Source organism: Cylas formicarius, unplaced genomic scaffold (assembly GCF_029955315.1).
Source record: "Cylas formicarius isolate icCylForm1 unplaced genomic scaffold, icCylForm1.1 PGA_scaffold_1__22_contigs__length_36826433, whole genome shotgun sequence".
NCBI classification, from domain to species: Eukaryota; Metazoa; Arthropoda; class Insecta; order Coleoptera; family Brentidae; genus Cylas; species Cylas formicarius.
Window position 1 is genome coordinate 2,310,062 of NW_026844264.1, and position 22,302 is coordinate 2,332,363.

Below are 22,302 nucleotides of genomic sequence, written 5' to 3' on the forward strand. Positions count from 1 at the left end.
GGTCAATTACGACTTTTTTTTATTGAAAACTTTTTGTCATTCATCCTCCAATAACTGCGAAAGTATTGATTATATAATTTTATATTATATTAAGTTTATTGCAAGGGAATTTGCATCACAGTATTTTTTATAGAAAGAAATTAGTCATAAGAAGCATAAGAAAAAGAATAAGAGTAAGAAACAGAGGAGATAGGTATGGAGAACCCCGAAAAATTTGATTTGATTGTTGAGAAGTAAAACGTTTTGAAAACCTTGTACGTGTACTTTATACTGTGTCTGTGCTTTATATTTTGTCCTTGAAGCTACATGGACATGAATGTAAATTCATTTTAACACCCACCTTTCTAACAATCTTCTTTTTAATTCTGGCGGGTAGGTCACATAAATATATTCGTTATCTTTGTCTGATGTAATAAAATCTTCCGTAAATATATGGTGCCCATCTGTAGCGCCCAAATTCTGCCCATGAAGGTGCGTCGGTGACGGAGTTGACCTGTCTGTAAGGCTGGTACTGGTTACGCTTATGTCGTCAGTACTAGAAATACTAAAATTGTTGAGTGCTTTGGTTAGAAAAACTATTCTCCGCTAAAACACTTACTCAAACAACACCCATACTATGTAATAGCACAAACAAATTCCCAAAGATAAAACCATAATGATCATGCAAACCAGTCCCCAGGGAAAGCTCCGGATGTCTGTCTGGGAATCTTCCCAGTAACGATCGCAAGTCAAGTACCAACACACGGCTCGGTTGAAATCATCTAAAATGAAATGACAATATTTATAAGGTAAGTAATATTTGGCGAATTTTACCTTCGACCTCTTGAAAGTCTTTAAAGGACAAATGAATCAACAGATTGGCTATGCAATGGCGTACCAAGATTTCGCACTTGGTTTTGATTTTCTGCAGCTCCTCGGGTTTGCAATCCGCTTTCAGCTTTTTTTGCCAATTATCAATGCGTTGATGGTTGCCGTCCGGCGCCGGAAGTGCTGAATCGACGAGATCCATTCGGCACACGTTATTCGCTTCCTTGCCATGTTTTAATTTGTCGTTTTCATTTAAGTTGCTTTCTGAAATATGAAAGAAAGAAGGTTATTCACTATTAATGTAAGTTTTACAAAATAGCTAATGGTAAGTCAGTAGATGACATTACCTAACTAAAATTGCTTCATTATCCTTATAAATTTGAAATGTGGATATTTTTTGGTAGGTCGTTAAAAATTTTAACATGATCTGAGATGACGTGATAATGGAAATAGGAATAACGATAGCCTTGACAGTCTAGTGTTACAGTTATGCAGATCAGCATTTTTGACAAAGTGTTTTGAAAATGTAAGTTTAAGAGACTGTCATCATGTCAAGCTTAACAAACAACAGGAGGATGGTACTGGGCTGATCTAATATCTTGTTGCATGCTAGAGTCAGTTTTTGATTATTTCTATTGTTTAAAACCAGATTGTCAGAAGAAAACCATTTCAGTATTGCACTCGTTGTGACTTCAATCTTATCCAGTAGCATTTGTGGATGTTTAGCTGAGAACAATGTCATTCGCAAATAGTGAAACTTGCCTATGCGGCAAGGAAACGGGAAGATCGTTTATGTAAATGAGGAACAACGGGGGCCCGAGAACTGAACCCTGTAGAACACCATCACTGTCACTTGTTTATTAATTAAGAAGTTATCGTCCATACAGTCCAGGGCTTTCGCGAAATCGCATAAAAGTGCTGTAGAAGTTTCAGCTCCCTAAAGCAATTTCGAAACTCTGACTACAAAGTACAAGAGAGGTTGTGTTGTTGATCTTCTCTCACGAAATCCAAACTGTGATTATTAACGGCAAAATATTGAAACAAAGGTACTTTGATAGCCTTGTCAATTGAATGAAGGTAAGTAAAGTAAATGTCCCATCTATAGAATGCCATTTTACTAATAAATAAAAAATATTTTCGTACAATTATAATAAAATAATACTTTATTAAAGTTAATTCCAATGTATATTTAATTTTTGTGTATACTTTCACTATTAAATTGAACCGATTGAAATTTGAAACGTTATGCATACATTGAATAAAATAAGACGTATTGTCAACAAACAGTGGTATTCAAGAGAAATTTTCGTTTATGAAACATAAGATAAAGACCAACTTAAATATTTGTAATATAGTTTTATACAAACATCAAAGTTTCAAATAATAAAAATTGTTATCAATATTTTTCAAACATTTTTATTACGAAATTTAAATACTTATTTTTATGAATGATGGATTAAAATTTTTGACGAATTAAAATGTTCGAATTAAAATTATCAAGACACATTTTAATGTGGCGCTGTATATTACGGCGGTTTATGTAAGTTTTCTAAAGTCACGATACCACAACGTGAACTCTTCTTCTTTTTTTGGCTACACTCTTAAGGCCTAGATCCGATATTCCAATGTAAACAATACTATGATGCTTAATAATAATAATAATAATAATAATGATCACATTCGCTTATTATAGGAAAACAGTCCTAATTTGTGTTATGGATAAGGATACTCTTCCCACAAGCAGATTAGTATGAAAGCACTTTCTGGTAGAATGAACAATTAACTCAAAACTTGAAAGTCGCAGCATTTAATTTCATCAGCAGCTTAAATGCTTATATCCAACAGATTACACACTGCAACTATTTCACTAACTTACCAAAAAAGGAAGAGGAATTGCAATTATTTAAATTCAGTTATGAAAACGTTAACAAACATTTAATATCAAAAATATCTTTCATCCTATATTTGACATGGTACACGAATGGTAAAACATGCAATTCAGATGCTTAAATACAAATACCACAAAGACTTGGTATGTTTAAATAAATTGTCTCTTTATGTTTCATGAATTATGAATTAAATGTTTCGAGAAAATGTTTTAGTTTAACATTTCATTTTAACACATAATTTCCACAAAAATATTGTGACACCATTTTTATTATTCCAACAATATTAAAAAGTAATACAGTCACTTATACTTGTCTTTAAGTTAGTTCGATTCATTTACAGAGGGTGAGTCAAAATGAAAAATATTAATTTTCGTGAAAAAAAGAAATTAGAATGTATATTATACTTCATTTAGTGATTCCTATGAATGCTCTTTCAATTAACTCAGCATCCCATATACCTAATCTTAGTATTTTTTGCGGTAAACATATATTTACGAAATCTCCGAAAATTTGTCAAATTATGAGAAAATATCGCAATAAGTCAAGAAAAGAAAAATAAATAAGTAAATTTTTAATTTTGGGAAAAAAATGTTTCCATTAATTTAGGATTCCTGCCTTGCTTAAAGCCCAAAATCATATTGAACTATAAAATAATGTTTTCAGATTGTGTCTTTTAGTAAATTGGCCATACAAATGAAAGTTTGGATTGTCAATAAATAATTATTTCAAGTTTGTATTAGTTTTCTCAATTAATTTGTTGTTAGTTGAAATTGCAACTCAACCATGAATTTTTCGATGGAAGAAGTGGCAGACGTGGTATTAGCTACGAGAATTTACAAGCAACGGTATCCAGAAAGAAGGCAATCCTCTAAAAGACGTCTTGACAATTTGATAAATCGTTTTGCGCGAACTGGAAGTGTTGATTATGAAAAGAATGAAAGACTGCAAGTTTCACTTAGTGTCAAGATTTACGAATTTCTAAGAGTTCTGTGAAAAATATTTTGAGAAAAAATAAGATGCGTCTTTGTCATGTACAACTTCATCAAGAACTTAATGAAAATATTTATCAAATTAGACTAACATTTTGTGAATAGGCTCAAGAAAGAACTTTATGATGACATAAATGTTTGGGGTGGTATAACACCAAATAAGGTGGCATCCATTGTTTTTGAAAATACAGTAAATGCGCAAGTTTACTTCGACTTTTTAGAGCAGAGGTTGCAAAATATGTGCAAAAAATAAACACGCTGTACATACAAAATTCAAATAAATTAAAGGTTTGTAATACCTCAATTAATTTTTGTATTTAACTTTTGGCTCCATCCGCTATAGTTTCTGAGATAAGATAGTATCCCAAGATGATCGGGCCACCCTACACATGTCTCAACGTTGCAAAAAAAAACTAAGGCGCGTAATATTCAAATTCAAGCAGCCTAAAAACTTATTAAATAAAACAAATATGAAAATGGTTTATCACTATCTAGTAGAGTCATTGCTACAGTAGCTTTGTGCAGTCACTTAAAACAACTAGAAACAATACAGAAAGTTTTTCCAAAAATTTTACATAGGAAAAATCGTTTTTTTTTGCGACTTTTTATTTCAAGAATCACATATTATGGACATTCAACCACTGCATATAAGATAATAACGAACAAAAGTGCCTTATCCAAAATGAATCAACATCATGAAATGAGTCACAAAAAACAAAGAAAAGTAAAAACAACAAAAGCTCGAAAACGATCAGGCCGACGGCCAGTTAACTATATTTTCCATATGCTCGGAAAATCTGCAATCTTGTAAATTAGATTAAAAATAGATTTAAAAGACAGTTAAAGATTTGGATACTTCCAACCCCTATAAAAATTATCCACGATTATGTCAAATTAGTAAATAATTGAGTGTAAAAAATATAGAAAATTTATTGAATGAATATGAGATTTTTAATGAGTTACTAGTATATTATAAGAATATATTTATCTGAGCGCTCGAACAAACAATTTTTTCCACTCCCGTCTGGAAAATGCCTGATTACATACCGATCTAATGCGCTTTACCACTTCAGTTTCATTTCCCACGGATCTTAGCCACTTCAGACATTACCGGGATTTTACGGCACGGGTTTCGGAGCAATCGGATGTTTTCGGAGATATTTCCCACGTCTTGAATTATGACATTTGTCAATTCTGACGGTCATGTCCGTGAAAGTATTCGTGTTGTTTTGAGAAAATGTACCCAGCTGGAGATTTCCTTTTTGACACATATGGGCAAGGAAACGACGAAATTTTAAAGCTATATTTATTAAATGTAAACGCAGAAACTATGAAAAATGTTGGAGGGAGAATTATATCCCGATTAAATTCTTATAAACCTTCGAGGCAAACTGTAACTTGAAATTTAGCTATTCAGAAAAACGTACAGGAAAGATTAAAACGCAGTGGATAGTACCTGCATACCACGCGGTTCAGTCGTTCCGCTGGCGGATCGATCTGCCTTGTGCCGTTTGGAAGGTTACTAAATTCGCTTTGGCAGCTTCGTCGCCTTGTTGCCTCGCGCACGTTCAACGGAAGAAAACGGCCGGAAAACTTGTTTTCCGACGAGAGAAAAATAGGAACCAGGGAAACTATCGCGACCGATAAAACCCGGACAACTACGCTCGGTGCGCCGTTCCGTACTTCCGCGTCGGCGTGAGATTAGCGCAAGATTCCTGCTATCAGCTCTGTACGCTACTTATGTTTAAAATTAACACGAAGACAACACGAATTAAACCATCCTTGCCTGGATGTAGGTCGGTGACTCGAGCTAACAACCACTGGAGAGGAGGACGTTGTTCATCCCTAACGAGAACCAAGTCCCCCCTTGAAATAGGTGGTGAAGGGTTGGACTATTTATGGCATTCTTGTAAAGGGTTAATATACTTAAGAGACCAACGTCTCCAAAACTCACTTTCAAGTTTTTGAATGTATTGCCACCTGCTTAGGCGGTTTAGGGAAAGTTGGTCCAAAGAGAGATCTGGAATTACACAACGGCTCTAGAACTAAAAAATGCCCGGGAGTTAACGATTGCAACTCATTAGGGTCTGAACTGATGCTCCATAATGGGCGTGAGTTTAAAACTGCTTCAATCTGACTGAGGAGAGTCATGTTTCGGGAGCCAACGGTACAATAGAGGTGGCTCTTGAAGGATTTAACGCCTGCATCAGCAAGACCGTTAAAGTGTGGAGAGCCAGGAGTATTAAAAAAACAGTTTAAGGAAAGAGTTTCGGCACAAGCCTTGGCCAAATTCGTAAGCTCTCGATATGCGCCCTTGAAATTGCTACCTTGATCGGAAATGATCGAGGTGCATTTACCGCGACGCGCGACAAAGCGTCTAAATGCCGCTAGAAAGGATTCAGGAATGTAGGTGTTATAAGTGAATCCCTTTAGTAGCTTTGCATAGTAGCGGTGCATACAAACACACAGACGTATCCTTTAAAGGTTTTGGAGCTTCGATATCTACTCATTAGGATTGAAAAAGGACCAGCGAAGTCTATACAAACCGACTGAAATGCTGTGAGACTCTCATGGGGGGTAAGTCCGCCATGTAAGGGATTGAAAGATTTTGGTTTACTTTTAAAACACCTTACGCAGTTAGAAAGGCACTGATATATGGCGCTACGAGGGGACAATATCCAAAATTGTTGCAGCAAGAGGTAACGCATTGTTTTAAATCCTGGGTGCAAATTATTTTGATGAATGTGTTCGATGATGAATCAGGAAGTCTATGTGATTTTGGATGAAGCAATGGATGTTTTATGTCAAAAGGAAGCTGAGAATTGTGGAGTCTTCCTCCAACTCTAAGTAATCCGAAAGAATCCACAAAGGGAGCTAGTTTTCTAAGAGGTTTAGGTAGCAGCTCGTTTTGGAAAAGCTGTTTTTCTTCAACAAGTGTCTCGGTGTCAAACTCAAGGTTTGGCTGCTCCGGCCAATTAGCTGGAGACTCTAAGAAGAAATTGGGCCCCGACCACCTCTCTAAGAGTTGGGCGGGTGTTAAACTAAGGTACATGGTGCCAAGATTCGCGAGATACAATGTCCTGTATATGGCTCACTCGATTGGCCGCAAAAGTCTTCCATTTGTGTGGCGAAGAAGGCACCCAAGCCAGCGTGACCTGGGAATCCGTCCAGGTATAGACAGGGTCCAAAGTCGGTAGTTCAGAGTAACTTTGCTTGACGGTAGATATGAGGTCAGCAAGTAGAATGGCTACTAAAAGTTCAAGTCTAGCAATAGACCATCTTGTCCGGATTTTCTATTTGTGAAAAATTGGTTAAACATATTAAGTAGCATATGAAACTTTAGAGAAATGTTACCAGAACAAAAGAATTTTGGCTACGCAATACTACAATGAAATTTCTAACACGCCTATCATTCAGAAGGCTACTTCGAAAAATCTTAGGCATGTTGCTGCTTTAAGAGTACTTCAATTACCCGTTGACCATTGGGATTTTCTTTGGTTTAATATGCTGTTCAATAAACTCGATTCAAAGACTCGAATAGCCCTTGAATCTATTCAATATACTTCAAATTTCGTCGCTCCTTCTAACGATAAACCAAAATCTAAGCTCAACTTTCAACAAACCTCTAAAAGGTCAACTTCAAGTTTTATTTTCCAAAAGTTCTCAGGACCGTTTTTCCTTAGCGAAACAAAACAACCTTTGAGTGAATTGTTTAGTTTCTCCTCATTTTATTAAAAATTGCAACTCTACGCATCAATGCAGAGTTTGCAAGTTTCCACATCACATTTTCTTGCATTTTAATAAAGCTCAAACCGCTCCAAATATACAAGGTAATTCAGTTTCAGATGAGTTGAATACTAGCCTAACGCAAGACACTATTAATCAAACTTCTAACACGCAATGTCTAACTAACACCCTATCATCATCTCAATCCACAGTTTTACTTTCTACATGCGAAGTGGACATTAAAGATAGTAGAATCTTATTGGATACCGCATCAATGGCGAATTTTATTTCCGAACCGTGCGTTCGACGCTTAGGTTTATCTCATAGGTCGTGTTCAATTAATGTCGAAGGATTATACGATATGTGAGGAAATTTTTAAGGCTCTAACATTCAGAAAACCCTCAGAACGATTTTCTGTACCATTGCCATTTCGACACTCAAATCCAAGCTTCGTAGACATTTATTCTCAAGCATACCGCCGTTTTAATTTATTAGAAAGTTTTCTTAAAAATCCCGAACTGCATAACAAATATTGCGAATTTATGCAGGATTACCTAGATCAAGGTCACATGTCCTTGATTCCTTTCCAGGACCACAGATCACTCACAGCTTACTACATACCTCATCACGCCATTTTTAAGGAACAAATCATCGGTGCCACCACGTCCTCGAAAATTCGAGTCGTTTTTGATGCCAGCGTACGAGATGTTCAAGGTTTGTCGTTAAACGATACATTACTCGTGGGTCCTAAACTACAGCAAAATATATTCTCGCTGCTTTTGACTTTTTATCCTCTTTACCGTCTTTACCAGAAGCATGCGATACAATTAGTAAACAAATTTACATCGATGATGTCTTGGCTGGGAGTTCTTCCCTAGAGTCCGCCCTGGCACTCCAATCTGACCTCATCCAGGTCATGAAACGGGCAGGCTTCGAGTTTTGCAAATGGGCTAGTAACCACCCAAATCTTTTAGATATTCCGGCATCCGAAGTCCAGGATTCACGCGCTTTTGACAAGGGTGAACCTTCTTTCATAAAAACACTGCGGTTGCGATGGGACCCTCGTCTGGACATTTTTTCTTATTCTTGCGTGCCATTGAATCGTATTTGTACGAAATGTACCATCTTATTTGAAATAAGCCGAATTTTCGATCCACTCGGATTTATTTCGCCTTGTGTACTATTTACTAAATACATTCTACAACGTCTTTGGGAATCGAATATCTCATGGGACGACACACCTCCTAGAGACATTTGCGATATATTTTGGGGCTGTCGATATCTCCGGAAACACAAACGCATTTTTAATTTGCGGAAAATGTCGAATTTCAGCTCGAAAAACATAGTCTATTGCTAGACTTGAACTTTTAGCAGCCGTTCTACTTGCTGATCTCAAATCTACCGTCAAGCAAAGTTACTCTGAACTACTGACTTTGAACGCTGTCTATACCTGGACGGATTCTGGCGTGGGGATTTTCTTCGCCACACAAATGGAAGACTTTTGTGGGCTGCCGATTGCGCCAGCCGCGGTTTGACTGCTTTCTAGTGGTCGGGTCCCAATTTCTTGTTAGAGTTTCCAGCTAATTGTGGAAGCAGCCAAACCTTGAGTTTGACACCGAGACACTCGTTGAAGAAAAACAGACAGTTTTAAATGTTTCGACAGAAAAGAGGTGAATTGTTGTTGTCTTGTTGGACCGTTTTTCATCTTTAAGAAAAATCAAGTGCACCTTTGCTTATGTCCTTAGGTTTTTACACAATTCGAAGTCCGAGTTTAAGTTTTCAGGCAATCTGACGCCTACCGAAATCGAAACTTCTTTTGTCATCATGGTAAAATGCGTTCAGATTGACGTATTTTCTACAATTTACTCTAAGTTTTCCCCAAACGAGCTGCTACCTAAACCTTTTAGAAAACTAGCTCTCTCGGATTACTTAGAGTTGGAGGAAGACTCCACAATTCCCAGCTTCCTTTTGATATAAAACATTAATTCTTCCAAAATCACATAGACTTACTTCCCTCATCATCGAACACATTCATCAAAATAATTTGCACCCAGGATTTAAAACAACGCAAACAAGTTTTCCGGCCGTTTTCTTCCGTTGAACGTGCGCGAGGCAAGAAGGTACGAAGCTGCGAAGGTGAATTGAGTAACCTTCCTAAAGGCACAAGCCAGATCGATCCGCCGGCGGAACGACGGAACCGCATGGTCTGCAGGTAGGATTCACTGCGTTTTAATCTTTCCTATATGTTTTTCTGAATAGCTAAATTTCGGGTTACAGTTTGCTTCGAAGGTTTATAAGAATTTAATGGGGATACAATTCTCCCTACAACATTTTTCATAGTTTCTGCGTTTACATTTTTCTTTGTGTTTCCGGAGAAATCGGCAGCCCTAAAATATATTGCTGCTGCATAGGCTTTGTGAGAGGCGTCGCTAAATCCGTGGAGCTCGAGTCGTTTCACAGAAATACAATTTATGAACCGAGAAATTTTTAACCTTGCTAAATTAGAAATTTCGGCTTTAAATTTTGAGCAGGCATCGCAAATGTCTCTAGGTAGTGTGTCATCCCATGAGAGGTTCGATTCCCAAAGACGTTGTAGAATGTATTTAGTAAATAGCACACAAGGAGAAATGAATCCGATCTGATCGAAAATTCGGCTTATTTCGGATAAGATGGTATGTTTCGTACAAATACGATTCAATGGCACGCAAGAATAAGAAAAAATGTCCAGACGAGGGTCCCATCGCAACCCCAGTATTTTTATGAACGAAGGTTCACCCTTGTCAAAAGCGCGTGAATCCTGGACTTCGAATACCGGAATGTGTTCTAAAAGGTTTGGATGGTTACTAGCCCATTTGCCTATCTCGAAGCCTGCCCCATTCATGACTTGAATGAGGTCAGATTGGAGTGCCAGGGCGGAATTTAGGGAAGAACTAACAGCCAAGACATCCTCGATGTAAATTTGTTTACTAATTGTATCGCATGCCTCCGGTAAAGACGATTTTTTTTGGTAAGCGAGCTCCTGCAATGTTCGAAGCGCTAAATAGGGAGAGGATGAAATCACAGTACGCAAAAAGTATTCCTGAAGTGGTTGTGCGGTAGAAAAACGCCACAGAATTTGTTGAAAATCCCAGAATTGGGGCTGTATATTGATTTGCTTGTACATCTGTTTGATGTCACAAACGGACACGTACGAAAAGTCAAAAGCAGAGAAAATATATTTTGTTGTAGTTTAGGACCCACGAGTAATGTATCGTTTAACGACAACCCTTGAAAATCTCGTACGCTGGCATCAAAAACGACTCGAATTTTCGAGGACGTTGTGGAACCCATGATTTGATTCTTAAAAATGGCGTGATGAGGTATGTAGTAAGCTGCGGGTGATCTATGGTCCTGGAAAGGAATCAAGGACATGTGACCTTGATCTAGGTAATCCTGCATAAATTCGCAATATGTTATGCAGTTCGGGATTTTTAAGAAAACGTCTTTCTAATAAATTAAAACGGCGGTATGCTGGAGAATAGTATCTACGAAGCTTGGATTTGAGTGTCGAAATGGCAATGGTACAGAAAATCGTCCTGAGGGTTTTCTGAATGTTAGAGCCTTAAACATTTCCTTACATTTTTTATCTTCCGGAGCTAAAGCAGTTGGTTTAGTGATTTGATCAATTTCCCAAAATTTTTGTAACAGAGTATCGACATTGCGAAGAAGCGTGACAACTAGCAAGCGGTAAGAATATATTATTTGTTATGCTTGCTTTTCCCTGTAGAATGTATCCAAAAGTTGTGTCCAAAGCCACGGGTTGGTTGACATCACCGACTATTCGACCTGGCTTCAAAACAGAGGAACTAACTCATCTCCAATAAGCATGTCCACAGGACCTGGCTTAAAAAAGTTGGGATCTGCCGGCTTTAAACCTTTAATGCAGTTGATATCACGAGGCTTGATCGTAATCTTGGGTTGGTTAGAGCACACCTGAGGAATGACAATTGCTTCAAATGTAAATGTAGGGTTATCTTTGTTGCAAAACGGTAAGCGATTCCGTTAGTGCCGAATTGTACCTAACGTTTAATCCTTCGACAGGAATTGAACACGACCTACGAGATAAACCTAAGCGTCGAACGCACAGTTCGGAAATAAAATTCGCCATCGATGCGGTATCCAAAGAGATTCGGATTTTCTGAAAAGTATCTCTACTATTTTTAATATCCACTTCGCATATAGAAAGTAAAGCTGTGGATTGAGATGATTATAGGGTGTTAGTTAGACGTTGCGTGTTAGAAGTTTTATTAATAGTTTTTTGCGTTCGGCTAGTATTCAACTCGTCTGAAACTGAATTACCTTGTTGTATATTTGGAGCGGTTTGAGCTTTATTAAAATGCAAGGAAGTGTGATGTGAAAACTTGCAAACTCGGCATTGATGTGAAGAGTTGCAATTTTTAATAGAATGAAGAGAAACTAAACAATTCACGCAAAGGTTGTTTTGTTTCGCTAAGGAAATGCGGTCCTGAGGACGTTTGGATAAGAATTTCTAGCATTTAAAAACGGGTTGTGAACCGGAGCATAAAACACATTTGCGGGGGTCGCCAGTGGCGTTCTAAGAAGGTTGTAAGCTGACGATAAGTAGGTAAATCTTGATTTAAACTATTTTCCAGTTCAAAGTCTGTTCGAGTCTTTGAATCGAGTTTATTCAACATCATATTAAACCAAAGAAAATCCCAATGGTCAACGGGTAATTGAAGTACTCTTAAAGCAGCAACATGTTCAAAAAAAGTGTTTAAAAGGTGCCTAAGATCTTTCGAAGTAGCCTTCTGAATGATAGGCGTGTTAGAAATTTCATTGTAGTATTGCGTAGCCAAAATTCTTTTGTTCTGGTAACGTTTCTCTAAAGTTTCATATGCAATTTGATAATTTGCATCGGTTAACGGAATGCCTTTTAGTAAGGCCAAAGCAAAATAAGTCAAAAGATATTGAAATTTTTCAACATCGCTTAAATCCCCGTTATTATGTATTAAGCTATTGAATAAATCATAAAAACTCGGCCAGTCTTTATATAAACCCCCAAAAATTGGCAATGAAATTTTTGGCATTTTAGCAAAAACCTTAGAAGAACCACATTGATTAGAACTATTTGAAATATCAATCAAAAATCATGCTTAATGGATTTAACCACATAGTAAACTTCGTCGGCTGCTATTCTCATGGATTCATAATTTGAAAATTCTTCGTCGGTAATCAAAGAAATTATGGTATGGTGAGCCGCCTGAAACTCCTGGTAAATAGTATCGATCATGTCAGCCCTTGCCAAAAATGAAGATCGTCACGATTCCTCCCTAGTAAATGTCCTTCCAACGTCATACGCTTCCTTGAGACGGTTGTAAGCCAAATCCGTTTTTAGTTAGTTCTAGTTAATTTATCCCCCATTGTAAATTCTACTAAAACAAAACGCTACTTAATATGTTTTACCAATTTTCTACAAATCGAAAATCCGCATAAGATCGTCCAATTCGAATAGAAATCAGTTTATTTCTTGTAAAGACCGAGACCAAGACCGATGTAATTAAAAGGGAATGCGACCCTGTCGTAAAAACAAGGACACCCTCAATTTGTGACTTCTGTGTGTACGGTGCCAACACAGTAGGAAGAATCCGCAAGCCAATTAAACAAATACTGAATAATTATTGAAATAGTCTCAAGTGGGCTCAAATCACTGCGATATATGACGTAAGTTAGATTTATTTCTCATTTATTGCCGTCAAAACATAAACATACATGTTAAATACAGCTGTGCGGTAAAAAAAAGGAAAAAGAAACAAACCAAATCAGCTGTCGATTTATTCATAAAAAAAAGGTATGACGTGTTCTATTGTCTGTTGACGATTGCGAGCGGCGGAATACAAAAAAAAGTCCAACGGTCACAATTAATGGCGACAACGATAAGCCCAATTATAAATATTCCTGATGTTTTAAAGGAAAGCCTTCATCTGGTCGATGAGGACCAAAATGTAAACGCAGAAACTATGAAAAATGTTGTCGGGAGAATTATATCCTGATTAAATTCTTATAAGCCTTCGAAGAAAATTGTAACCCGAAATTTACCTATTCAAAAAAAAACGTACAGGAAAGATTAACACGCAGTGGATCCTACCTGCAGTCCACGCGGTTCCGTTGTTCAGCCGGCGGATTGATCTGGGTTATGCCTTTACTTCGCGCACGTTCAACGGAAGAAAAAGGCCGGAAAGCATGTTTTCCGACGAGAGGAAAATAGGAACCAGGGAAACTATCGCGACCAATAAAACCCGGACCACTACGCTTGGTGCGTCGTTTGCGTCTGCCGTTCCGTACTTCCGCGTCGGCGTGAGATTAGCACCGGATCCCTGAGATCAGTTCTGTACGCTACTTATGTTTAAAGTTAACAAAGTACTGCAATAACCCGAAGGAAAAAAAATGTTTGTGTATTGGAACCCCCGTTGCCACCAATAAAGAGAAAAAAAACAGTTTGGAAATAGATTAATTTAAAGACATAAACAAAACGGAAAAGTTATTTAGGAAAAAGAGTATAAGAATAAAACTTTTTGATCGCCCACAAATTCTAGTAGGCTGTAAAATGCAGTTAGTAACGTAGAAAATATTAAAGCAGCTTTGTTAAATTATTTTGCTATAGATGAAACTTGGAATGTTTCGAACAGGATTTGTTTATGGTCACTCCTATTAAAAATGAACATATTTTAGATTTTGGGAAAAGATCTCCCACAAATTCTAGTAGGCTGTAAAATGCAGTTAGTAACGTGGAAAATATTAAAGCAGCTTTGTTAAATTGTTTTGCTATAGACGAAACTTGGAATATTTCGAACAGGATTTATTTATGGTCACTCCTATTAAAAATGAACATCTTTTAGATTTTGGGAAAAGATTACAAATTTTAAGAATTACCGATACCATGGACAATGCAAGCAAAGTAATTCATTTACATCAATACGATCAAATTTGTTTAAGGGCGTTTATTAGAGGATTTCCAGCTGTATAAGTTGTATAGAATTAGCTATGACCCAAATTATTGGAGAATGACATTTTCAATATACACAAAATCTTTTCAGAACTACAATTAAATCAAAAATTTTGTCTAATACTTCTGTCGAATCCGCTAAACAATTTTCACAAAATTTAAATTATTTTAGTAACCAAAATTTTAATCACGTTCAACCTATTCGCCTCACAAATTATTTTTAAAACAATAATCACCATAATAAAAATTTTAGAATTAGGTATGATCAAAATCCTGAAATTAATAATTTTCCCAAAGGTCCAATTAATATGCCTTAACCACCCGAAGTTCCAAGATATTTTCCTACAAATAGGCAAGTTTTTGACCCACCTAAAAACGTATTTAAACAGATAGGTCAGGTACCTAACAATAAACCCGAATCTATGTCAACGAGAACAAACTATATCATACCACGTCAAAATAATAAAATTAACCATTTTAAACATACTGGTCTTAGAAATTTCCTTTCTCAAGAATTATACCAAATTGACGAAAGGAACGCGGTACAAACAGATGAAACATCTGCAAAATTTGAAAATGAAAATATTAACCAAGAGGCATACTTTGAAAATATGGAATTCTCAAATCCAATTGAATACTTGACACTCAAAACTTTTACAAACATCCTGAAAATCAAATCTTTCAAAATGTTACAATAACGAGCCAACGAGATGACATTAAAAATGTATACCGAAATTAATAATAGTTCACCGTATATCCAGATTAAGGAATCCGCAATTAAATTTTTAAAAAAATTAAATTTTCCCACAACCTCTAAACGTTTTATCTTTTCCGGACTTTTATTAAATTTTTAACTTTTTTATTTAGGATACGTCTTGCCAAATCATAAGGAACAATTTAGTAAATGCGACATTTCCAAAATAATTCGTTGCGAACAAATAAATTCAGAAGAGTTTGATTACTAAGTTTATTATAAGAAGGGAAAACAGACCACCAACGCTGATGCCCTGTCACGCATTGACCAAAATGTGATAGATAAAGTTATTTTTCTGAAATCCTGGAGATATTAATGAAGACATAAATAAATACATTTATGAAGAAGATCAAAATTTGAACAAATTTATGTTTAACAAACGAGAAAATGTAAACACTAAAAAATTAATATCATCTCGGACATTTAAATTAGACCGCCAAGTATTCCTAACACTGTTGAGAAAGTACACTCAGCAGCTGAAGATCCTATTTTAAATATAAAGATTACCGAAAATATTTTAAATACTTATTCGAATCAAATAATATTTAACCATAAAATAACCGGCCATTATCACGTTATTAGGAGTTACCCATTCCAAAATAGATTTTCTGTTTATTTGAGCCAAAACTATCAAAATTAAATAATTAAATTCTTTTTACATTATTTGGATCCGACAAAAATGTACTGCCTTTATGTACAAAACACTGAAATAGATTTAAATAGGGAACTCCTTGTTTTGTTGCCAAATATATTGAAAAACCATGCTTATAAATTGGTAATATCGAAAACTTTTTTAACTGACTTCTCTGACAGGACAAAACAAAAAGATCTAATTTCATATCATCATGAAAAAACCTGGCATCGAAAGCCTAATAGCATTAAAAAGGCTCCACCATTGGCCAAATATGAAAACTGACCTAACAGAATATATTAATAATTGTGACACATACCAACAAACAAAATATGATAGTCATCCATCAAATTTAATGTTTGAGTTGACACCAACCATTTCTGAACCATTAGAATCCAATCAAATATTACAATTATAGACGTATTTTCACGGTACGCCCAAGCTTATCCGTTAGAACCGGCTTGTACAGCAATTGCTATTTTAGACGGTTTAGCGACCTTCATAAGTGATGACTCAAAAAATAACGTGTGATAATGGCACGGAATTTAAAACGTCTTTGCTTTTAGATTTCTGTAAATTGCATAAAATTGATATTCATTTTACAACTCCTGGCAATTTTAATAGTAACAGTCCAATAGAGATATTTCACTCTACTGTTATTGGACTATAAACGGTACTAAAATTAAAAGAACCTAAAGAAGTCCCTAAAAATTTAATAAAACACGCAATTATGGGTTACAATTCATCAATGCATAGCGTAACAAAATAAAAACCTTTTGATATCGTAAATGGAAAAGTAAACGGTTCAGATCCTTTCGATTTAACGGATGAAATCATTGCAATTAATTACATTGCAGATAGATGCGAAAAATTAAAAACTATTTATCAACAAATTTACGAAACATTGTTAGCAACAAAAATGCGTTTAAATGAAAAACAAAACGAAAAACTAGGAAACCCATCTGAAATGGAACAAAATACAAAGGTTTCCGCTAGTGACAAAACAGCAATACGCAGTAAAGATAAACACCGAAGAAAACCTGTTGTTATAGATCAAGATATTGGGAATAAAATTATCACAAAAAACAAGAAAATAATTCACAAATCTCAGATTCAAAACCCTAAAGCTTTTTCTTCTTCGCAGGTTAATGAAGCGGACTACGCAGTCCCTTATTGCAGCTACCCTGTTTTTAGTGATAGCGAATAATGATATTGAACTTATCCCATTCCAAAAACCATTTCTACCCTTCCGCTTAGGAAATGCTCGAATTATTCAACATCAACATACATTTTTGCATTTAAACTCTACAAATAAACCTAATGGTCAAAATGTACACTATATTAATGGAAGTAATTAATGCTCGATTTTTAATCACACAAGTAAAATTCAAACTCGGCAAATATAATACCTAATAACCATATAAAAGAGGTTCAATAAATGCTGAGGATGGACAAAAATATGATGGAATTATCGCAGGACTTGTCCGTAGTAAACATTCATCTGAAATCCAACTAAAAAAGCAAACCTCGTTGATTCAGCAGCTGATGCACTACTATAATGACACTATAACACTTCTACAGAAAAATCAAGAAACTATTAAAAAACATTTATACGTTTTGGAATATAATTCAAATAAAACTATTAATGACATTACTACTTTTATTAAAGCTCAAAACGAATAATGCGCAAATATGTAATTCTAAATTGCGAAATTTTTATAACATAACATGAAATTCCATTTGCGAAATTAAACACATTACACCCTGCAGTACTATTGGCTGCTGAATTAGAACAAATAATTCTTAAATTTGCTATTCCCTATGGTGATCAAATTTTTTGAAAATCAAAATAATTAATCAGTTAGCAAACTTACAAGTTAAATTTGCAAAAGATAAAAAAAAATTGCCGTCCATATTCCGATATTTCTTTAAAAAAATTTGAAATGTTGACATGCAACAATATCAACAAGCAATCTGTCCAATCATTGAAGACAGATAGGTTCGCGAAAATCAACTTAGCAAACAAAAATTGTCACTTAGTCAATGTAAATATTTCACCGCATATAATACGACCGATCACTAGTAGATTTGTTTTTATAATACCATCGGAACAGAAAGTTAAATAACAAATTAATTGTCGAGATAAAGAAATAGCTTTTATTGAAGAAGTTTAGCTACTCCATGTTCAATATAATTGTGGTATAAGTACCCCAAATTCTGAGCTTTGGAATAAAGCAGAACTTTTTAAAGAAAACCCATTCTCACTGCCATCCATTAAAAGTGAAAATATGGAACATCACGATGTAAAGTACCAGCCACTCCAAATACAATCGATTGATTTCAATACGATCAAAAAACTAAGAGAAGCTGCGAAATCATCGATCTCCGATATTGGTTATGAAATTGACTTGGAGTCTCGCCACTTCAATGGGAAGGTTGTTTTTTTCTATTCCCGTCTGTAAAATAAGTAGTTACACACCGATCTAGCGTGACTTACGTACCTCGGATGCCGAAAACCGTTTTTAAAAAAACACCAAAATTTCAACAATTGTATTTTAATGACTTAATTAGTCGACAAGACTGACTGTTTTACAATAGAAAATATTACGTTAAAGAATGGGATGTAATTGTAGACGCGACACTGATAAGCGCATCTTGCCGTTGGGTTTGTGCTAACTCAGGGCTAATTAAATAGATTAGCGTCACGTTGGGATGTATAACTCCTCCATCCCTAACGGGGGCTTCTATCTCTAGGGAGTGAAAAAGGCGTCAGGCTTGGGGTCTCGCTTCTCTTCGGAAGGTCTTCTTCTTCTGGTGGATCGTTCCTTTCTGATTTTTTTGAAAACCAGATAAACTGCTACTAGGGACAGCACGATGTAAATCGGTATTGTCCAATAATGATTTGTTGATCGATCTTCGATCGGTGACAGGTCAACTGGTCGGAGGCTTGATTGCTGTTTCTGATGCTGGTGGATTTCGTCCAATGACACATCTTTGATTATACCCTTTGAAGGAATATTGATTTCAGGCAACAGCAGGAGTTGACCATCGATGTTTTGTTTCTCGTTAATATAGAAACGATTATCGGTTTCAAATCGGCATCCGGGTGGCAGGTGGATTAGATAATTTCCTTTTATGGTTGTGAAGTCCGTTTTTTGGCAAATTGTTTTTATTTTAGTATGGTTTAAGAGTATCAATATATAATTCGCATCATCGATTTGCTGAATAATGCGTTCCGTAATTTCGATAGACGTTTGTTTACAATTGATGTAAGTCGATTTTAATCTTAGGATTTGATGAATGCAGTCTTCTGGGTTGTTTCCATTTATCAATTCTACTTTGGAACAGTAGAAGTTGGGGTGCAGCTTTCTGCATGGCGTGGACATATATTGGTAGATGTTTTCGTTCATTATCAGATAGGTATTACTTGGAATAATCGTTGTGGAATTTTTGGTAGGGATGGAATATAGGTGATATATGGATAGTAGTCGAAATCTTGGGGGTGAATAATTGGGAAGTGTAAAACGAAAACGATTTTGTTATCTGAAAAATACGCTTCCACTTCTAAAATTTCATAGTATTTATAAAGGTTTTTCGTATAGTCTGTAAAAAGTAAGTTATCTGGTGGATAATACTTTAATATAGTTTTAATTATTGATTCGAGCTCTTCGATCTTTAAGATACTACTGTGAACAGTTTTTAATCGAGCAAATGTTATAGCGTTTTCGATATCAGAAAGCAGTTGCAAAACGGTGTTTAATGTAAAGTTAATTTGATCTAAAACATTTCGAGCTTTTAGGAAATCGTTAAAATTAACAATAGTCGCATTGAGTGTTTGAATCACTAAATTCATTTCCTTATATATTACTTCTTGATTATGTTTTATCAATGAAACAGTTCGATTATAATTTTGAATTACTTTTGTGGTGATAGAGATTTCCTTGTTTAACTTACTAATAACTTCAATTTGTCCATTTTGCAGGTCAGATATTGCTTTATTGTAGAAAATTGCGTCGTTTGCGTCTAGGTTTCCCGTAATACTTTTTATTATCGTACCTAAGCCGTTAATTATACCACGTTTTTCTTTATAATGTGGGCGGAGAGAGTTTAGTTTTTGTTCTGCCGAAATTAATTGAAAGTTTACTGTTTGAACGAAGTTTGAAAGTTCGAAAAGGTATTCATGTTTTTGCATGCTGATAGAAATATTGTCATAAATATTTCTTATTTTTTCAATTTCTAATTTAACTGGGTCAAGATCGTAATAGTGAATAAAGGAATGTTGTTTTATTTTTATTCTTGCGGTTTCTATCTTATAGGGAAGAATTCCCGGGTTTTTGTCTAGGTTCGTTATCGTCAGTTCCTTGGCTGTCATTGTTCCTATCAGGTTGCACCTGTAACATTTTTTTCTGATTAGCCTTTGGTCTCTTTAGGGATTGCTTATGAAATACTTTCTTACTAGTTTTAATTTTTATTTTTCGGTCCTGGAGGACTTTGTCTTTAACGAATTTTGGTGTTAACTTGTTACGAATATTGGAGGTTAGTTTTTTGTAAACGTCCGCGTCCGGTTTGTACGGAAGGGGGTCTTGTCTATTTTCGTTCTGTTTTTCGATCACGCGTTCTTTATGATTAATTAATTGTTCATTATTTTTTTTGTAAATTTCTTTAGTCAACTCGCGATGTTCCTGTACATAATTATTAACTAGTTTTTCGTTTAGATTTATTTTGAATGGGTCTTTGGAATTTAAATGACCGTTTATTACGTCAATTGGTTTTTGTTTTGTCACGGAGTGCATAGAATTATTGTATCCTAATATTGCATAGGGCATCTGGTTTAAAATGTCGGCTTTGCCTTTATTTTTGGTTATAATTATTCTTAAGTGTTCGATGATAGTAGAATGAAATCTTTCGATTGGTCCATTTGATTGAGGGTTACTAGGTGTTACATAATGGACATTAATATCATGTGTTTTAAAAAATTCTTGAACAACGGAATTTAGGTGTTACATAATGGATATTAATATCATGTGTTTTAAAAAATTCTTGAACAACGGAATTTTTCAATTCAGTACCGTTATCCATAACAACTAGGGATGGTAGACCGTGATGAGTCATGAAAGTTAGAAATGCACGGACTACTTCTATGCCGGATAACCCAACTAAAGGATAAGCCTGGGCGTATTTGGAGAAGGTATCGATAATCGTTAGAAATTTTTGACCGATGGGGTCGGAGTCACCATAAGCTTTTTTTTGGGGGGATTGCGATCATATTTATTAATTTGTCATATTTCGCAAGAGTTTACGTATTCATTAACATCGTTTTTAATTCCTGGCCAATAATATGTCCGTCTAATTCGAGTTTCGGTTTCAACAACTCCACGATGGTTTGTTTTGCCTTCATGGAATTTTTGAATAGTTTCTGTTTGGGCATCTTTCTCAACAACGTCTTCTAAAACGGCGTTACATTTCACAAGTTTGAAAGCAGAATTTTTAAAGGTATTTTTTAGAATATTACAAATTTCAGGGATATTTTGGTTGAATAAAGTTTTTGAAAAATTGTATAATATCGTTTTCTAGATTCATTTCCGATATTTGCACGAAGTGTCGAATTTTTGTCGGGAAAATCTGCTTCTTTTTCGGATTGGCCGGTGAATGGTGGACAAAATCAATAACTATTTGATGATCGAACATATTGAGTGGTTTTTCTGAAATTGGTATGCCTAGAATTGGCTCTTCGTGGCTGGTATGTCTGGTGTTGTCATCCTGTGAGTTGTCTTCTTCGGTATTGGGCGTGAATTCTATGTTAAGTGGATTTTGATTGGTCGGGTCATTATTTTCGCTTTCTCTTACGTCTTCTATACAGGGTGCTTCGTCAATATTGCCTACGATTGATTCGTTATCTCGATCGGGTTTTTTGGACATCTTATCGTTAAAATCTTCCATGTACTTAAATAATTCCTTGGTGTGTATTTCAATACGGGATAGTGCATCCGCATTGGTATTGTTTTTGCCTTTTTTATACACCACTTCGTGATCGTATTCTTCCAGTTTTAATCTCCAGCGGACTAACCGTGAGTTCGGTTCCTTTAGTGACATAAGCCACTGGAGTGGTTTGTGGTCTGTAACGATTTAGAAATTTTCGCCCATATAAATATGGCCGAAAATATTTTGTCGCCCAAACTATCGCGAGGAGCTATTTCTCGGTTGTTGAGTAATTTTGATCCGATTCGTTCAGTGTTCTTGATGCAAAGGAGACAGGTTTGTCGTTACCTATCGGTCCTTGAGATAATATGGCTCCGACGGCTACGTTACTGGCATCTGTCGTAAGGACAAAATCCTTGGTAAAGTCTGGGTATTGCAGTATCGGTTCATTTGTTAGTAGGTTTTTGCAGCGTTCAATACAAGCGATGAATTCCGGGATGTGTTCTATTTTGGCGTCCTTTTTTAAACACATCGTCAAAGGCTTAGTAATTTTTGCAAAGTCTCGTATAAATTTTCGGTAATAT

General features: G+C 35.6%; 1 protein-coding gene across 2 annotated transcripts in view; it reads right to left on the reverse strand.

Annotated features, from left to right (window-relative positions):
* Positions 1-22,302, reverse strand: part of LOC132696763 (uncharacterized) — a 34,156-nt gene that overhangs the window by 6,600 nt on the left and 5,254 nt on the right. Inside the window, exons 4-6 of one of the 2 annotated variants that reach the window (XM_060661774.1) lie at positions 814-1,071; positions 599-761; positions 341-535 (exon numbers count right to left, since the gene is read on the reverse strand). In XM_060661774.1, the coding sequence (XP_060517757.1) occupies positions 341-535; positions 599-761; positions 814-1,071 (616 nt within the window). Of the gene's footprint in view, positions 1-340; positions 545-598; positions 762-813; positions 1,072-22,302 lie in introns of both variants that reach the window. The other variant, XM_060661773.1, reaches the window with a different exon arrangement.